At 36.4% G+C, this 5,079-nt stretch overlaps 2 protein-coding genes across 3 annotated transcripts; both read left to right on the forward strand.

The window, feature by feature from the left end:
• Positions 1 to 1,338: 1,338 nt before the first annotated feature.
• VNE69_05031 (reverse transcriptase) lies at positions 1,339 to 1,671 on the forward strand (the record flags this gene model as incomplete). Its single annotated transcript, XM_065473507.1, has 1 exon — positions 1,339 to 1,671. One exon carries the CDS (start codon positions 1,339 to 1,341, stop codon positions 1,669 to 1,671), a length of 333 nt encoding a protein of 110 aa, XP_065329579.1.
• A 53-nt stretch (positions 1,672 to 1,724) lies between these two features.
• Positions 1,725 to 4,725, forward strand: VNE69_05032 (reverse transcriptase; the record flags this gene model as incomplete). Of its 2 annotated transcripts, XM_065473508.1 has the most annotated exons (6): positions 1,725 to 2,503; positions 2,579 to 2,768; positions 2,799 to 3,133; positions 3,276 to 3,439; positions 3,495 to 4,386; positions 4,428 to 4,725. In XM_065473508.1, the coding sequence occupies 6 exons, from the start codon at positions 1,725 to 1,727 to the stop codon at positions 4,723 to 4,725; spliced, it is 2,658 nt and encodes an 885-aa protein (XP_065329580.1). The 2 variants fall into 2 exon arrangements, with proteins under 2 accessions (XP_065329580.1, XP_065329581.1); XM_065473509.1 differs by lacking the exons at positions 2,579 to 2,768; positions 2,799 to 3,133; positions 3,276 to 3,439; positions 3,495 to 4,386; positions 4,428 to 4,725 and having other exon boundaries at positions 1,725 to 2,507.
• Positions 4,726 to 5,079: the final 354 nt, after the last annotated feature.

Here is a 5,079-nt window from a genome sequence, read left to right on the forward strand (position 1 = left end):
CACAATACAATTATGTGTATTTTTTTCGGCTGTTAATGACAAATTTTATCAAATTTAGGAAACGACTTTAAATATCAATTTCCAACATAACATCAGTAAAACCTCATTCTTGTTTTATATTTTTAACCTTTTTCCATATTCGCATGATGAAATTTGAATTCCTAAACGTCGCACCTACTTAATTGCTGACTTGTAACAGGATAAATTGATACAATTGCTTAAACTAATTATGCGTTTATGATGTTAACACCAAAAATTTCATTTGACCATTATATTATGTATTTCTTAAAGGTTTGTGTTAGTATTATTTTTTATATGTATATATATGTCAAAGGCCAAAAAATATGTTCTTAACTTTGTTCTCGTTTAGAATATGAATAATGTCCTGATAATAGTGTTCGTCCCGAAAACCAGGTACCGATATATATATATATATATATATATAGATTAATAACTACCCGGATTAGGACATATTTTAAAAATTTGAACTCAAATCTCTTATTAAATATTATGACATTCCCCAAGGGCGATTATAATATCGAAACCACATAGTAATGGGCGCGGATATAGTTTTTTTGAAACGAATAATTTAGTTTAAGAAAATATATCAAAATTAAAATCTTACTTATTAATTTACATCCTGATTATATAAGAAAATTTATGAAGAAATATATCAAAAGATTTAACATCTATTTAGAGCACTAACTGAAATAAATAGGACAAATTTGTGAATTTAAAAAAAATTTACCTTTATAAAACATCATAAAGTTAATTTGGGGCTGTATTGTGTACTGCCTAAGAATAGAAGGCATCAATTTCGACAAGAACAATGACCATGATGCCTCATAAATTGAAATCTATTCAACTTAGTTGATTTTTTTTAAATCGGAATAAACTCCAATTAAAAAATGAAATAACAATGTTCTATTGACTTAAAACCAAGAACTAATCACATAAGATACTATGTACCTTTTTTGATATTTCTAACTCTTCTTGGATCGTATATAAATTTAAATGTAATATAAATCGAATGTATCTGTATTTTTTGACAAATCATCTTTAATAGACATTAATATTTATTGTATATTTTATTCTACTAATATTGGTATTCCGGTTGTAAAGTAATTTTGGACTTTATCTTATTCTTCAACAAGCCTATAAGATATTTTTGTTAGAACATATAGTACTTTTGTTATATATTAGAGAAACTGTTTTTCTAGACGCGTTCATTAAAAATGATTTAAATAAAATATAATTTTGTTTATAATTGGAAAAACCTATTCAAAAAGAAACTATAATTGTCGTATCCTTCTATAAATATTATATATTTTCACCCCCATGCAATTCGTAAATAAAGGAGCATTCGACATGGCGACAGCGATAAAAACTGTTGGCTGCTTCAGTGATAAGAAGGAAGAGGATATACATACATGGTTGCGTGACACAACGTTCACGGCGAGGGTTTTTGGACTGACAGAAGATCAGACCGCCAGACTTATCTGCCTGGGTCTACGGGGGCCAGCCCTCTCATGGATAGCAATGGCATTTGAACGGGTGTCCGAACTTGATCTGGCAGAGGTTACTAAGAGTCTAAAATCGAGATTTTACAGTTCACAGAAAACTCTGGCCACTCTAGACGGGGTTTTAAACCGCAACAATTTGGCAACCTAGAGGCTTTCATAGACTTCTGCAGGAAAGGAAACGCCCTTATAGAGCAACAAACAATGGAGTACAAAGCAGTCAGCCCCATAGTAATCAAGAAGTCTCCTTCAGTCCTCAAATCAATTCTTTATGATTTTGCTAGACAATGCCAAGATTGGAGTGAATTCCTGAGGCGCACAGAGGAAGTTTCTTGGATAGCATTCCCTATGAAAAGTAACACGACTAATACGGACGAGACACTAGATAACAGGACTTTGAAGGTCGCACCATCGAAGAAAGGAAATATGCCATACACCATAGAAAACTACAAGATAAACAGCTGTTTCACTAACCCTTGCTACATAAACGTAGAATTCAATCGTAAACGACATCGAGCATTATTTGATACCGGAGCTGATGTCTCCCTGATACCCACAAGAGTCCTCGAAGGGACAAATATCAGATTTACCAGATCTTCAACGATCATACGAGCAGCATCAGGGACACCATTGGAGTTTACAGGAAGATGTCTAAATATCAATTTTAGGACGGAAAACACTTCAATTACTTTCAGCCCTTACGTCACAGAATGGACACCGGACTACATAATCTTAGGAGTTGACGCTATACGAACGAACCCCATATTACTGGAACAACTGATCAGAAAATTCGCCAATACAGTCAAGAAAGGCTCACTGATTAACAAAGTCAATTACATCTCAATCGAAGAGAAATACCATGACATGTTCAAAACTGAAATTTCAGAGCTTACACTTTGCAACATGGGGAAACATCAAATCGAGACAACAGTAGCGAATGCAATTTACCAGAAAAACGGAAAGATTCCTCTGCACTTCGAAGAGTAAATCACACAACAGATCAAGAAAAACTTGCAGTTGGGCGTAATAAGAAATAGTAGAAGCCCCTGGAACAGTAGAGTTGCTCCGGTAACGAAACCTGATGGGTCGATCAGGCTCTGTATAGATTACAGAGAGCTCAACAAGATAACAGTCAAAGATAAATGCCCCCTCCCACGAATTGATATAATTCTCGACGATCTAGCTGACGCTACTATCTTTTCGACATTAGATGCTACGTCGGGATATTATCAGATAGCCCTTGAAGAAGTAGACAAGGAGAAGACAGCATTCAGCTAGAGAGGAAGACATTATGAATTTAACAGGATGCCGTTTGGGCTATGTATCGCTCCTGCTACTTTTCAGAGAACTATGGATAAGATCTTTGTGAAAGAAAACAGAAAATTTGTCATACCATACCTGGATGACATTATTATCTATTCTAAAAATCACCAGGAACACCGTGAACACTTGGAAATCGTATTGGGTAAGCTTAAGGCAGCAGGAATCGCACTTAACAGGAAGAAGTGTCACTTCTTCAAAGAAGAAATTAAAATTCTAGGAAATATAGTCACAAACAAGACGATCAAACCGGACACAGAGAAGGTCAAAGCCATAAACGAGTATAATGAGCCGTAAATATTGCTCAAAAACGGTCGTTTCATGGGCTCATAAATTACTGTAGAAGTTCAACCGTAACTTATCAGCGATAGCAGCCTCTCTCTACGAACTGTTTTAAGGAGAGTCAAAGCGAAGTGTTAAGAGTATTTCTCTCAGCAAAAAGGAGAAACGGGCATTCGAAGATCTAAAGAGACTTCTCACAGAAGAGACAATAAGATACAATATTAATCTCAGGAAACCGTTTATACTGACTACGGATGCGTCAGAGCAGGGAATAGGCGCGATCCTTCACAGATTGGAGATGATGGAAGGAGCACTTCGTAAGTGCATTCAGCAAAAGTTTGAAGAAAGCCCATAAGAACTACTCTACAACAGACAAAGAACTTTGGGCCGTTGTAAAAGGCATCGAGAACTATAGACACTACCTCCTGGGTAGAGAGTTCATACTGAAGACAGACCACAAAGCGCTGACTTATCTATGGGAAGCTAAGAACCCTACCAGTAGATTGCTGAGGTGGGCAATGAAGTTGCAGGAGTATGCATTTCAATCAACCTACATAAAAGGAGAGGTTAATGGAGCAGACGGGTTAAGCAGACAAACCCCGACAGAGAAAGATATAAATATCATCGAAGCTACAGGACCAAGCGATGAAGACAGACAGAAGATCTTAGAATCCTACCATCTATACGTTGGACATGCTAGCGCTAGTACGATGAGCTTCATGATTTCTCAGAGGTACAAATGGGCAGGAATGCATAAGGACATCAAGGAACGCGTAGAAAAGTGTAAAACGTGGTTGAAATCGGGATACCCATTACGAAACACAAAAAACAAAGTTATACGATCAGAAAGGCCGAACAAAATATGGGTGATAGATCTCATAGGACGCATATGCGACACTTCGGGTCAAAACAGCTTCATATTCATTGCTATTGACCACTACTCTAAATGGGTCGAGACAGCTGTTATTAACTATAAAACAGGGCCGACAATAATGGGATTAATCCAGCAATTGATTATCGAGAAACACGGCATTCCAGAAAGAATCTTGACTGACAACGGGCCTGAATTTATAAATTCTGACATCAAAGACCTGGCCGAAAAGAACGGTATTGACTGGCAATACAGTTCACCAGAACATCACGAAACTGTAGGCGCAGTAGAAAAAGCGAATCAGACGTTAATGAAGATACTAAATAAAATTACAGATTTCGGAAGGGCAAGCTGGAAGAACAAGCTTCCAGAAGCCACAAGATGCCTCAACCTGTTTATAATCGGAGCATAAACAACATCGCTTTCATGTTAAGGAAGAATAAATTGCCGATGCTGTCTGTAGACAAAGCGCTAGACAAGGAAGAAGTGACATTCGCAGCGGAGGAAACGAAGAGTAAGCGCGATGAAAACTTCGAAAAGTACAAAAAAGCAATCGTGAAAGGGAAAGTAGAGGTGGCGAAAAAGCTAAACGTAAGCGATAAAGTTTTAATATATCGTGAGACCAAAAGCCAGAAGTTCAAGTGCAATTGGGAAGATGGATACGTGATCACAGAAATAATTTTACCCGATGCCTATGTGGTAAAAAAAGAATGGAAAAGTATACAGGCTTAACAAAACACGAGTTAAAGCAGATACTTCAATTTAGGGGGAGAGGTGTCGTATCCTTATATAAATATTATATATTTTTACCCCCATGCAATTCGTAAATAAAGGAGCATTCGACAATAATAATTAAAGATTATATAAGTACGAAAAATTGTGTTTTTTTGAAATAAAAGAAACATCTAGATTGAAACCGCGCAATTAAAACTTAAAAGCTATGACAATTTAAGGAATATGATAGTTTAATTTAAACCTTCTTTTCACTCTGTATTGTAATACCCCTGATGGTATTGTGACACTGGCTGCCACCTTGGCTGCTCGTTGTGTCTATATATGAGTTTTTAGTAAACTGTTTATTGGTTT

The sequence above is a fragment of the Vairimorpha necatrix genome, chromosome 5, assembly GCF_036630325.1.
Source record: "Vairimorpha necatrix chromosome 5, complete sequence".
In the NCBI taxonomy this organism is placed as follows: domain Eukaryota; kingdom Fungi; phylum Microsporidia; family Nosematidae; genus Vairimorpha; species Vairimorpha necatrix.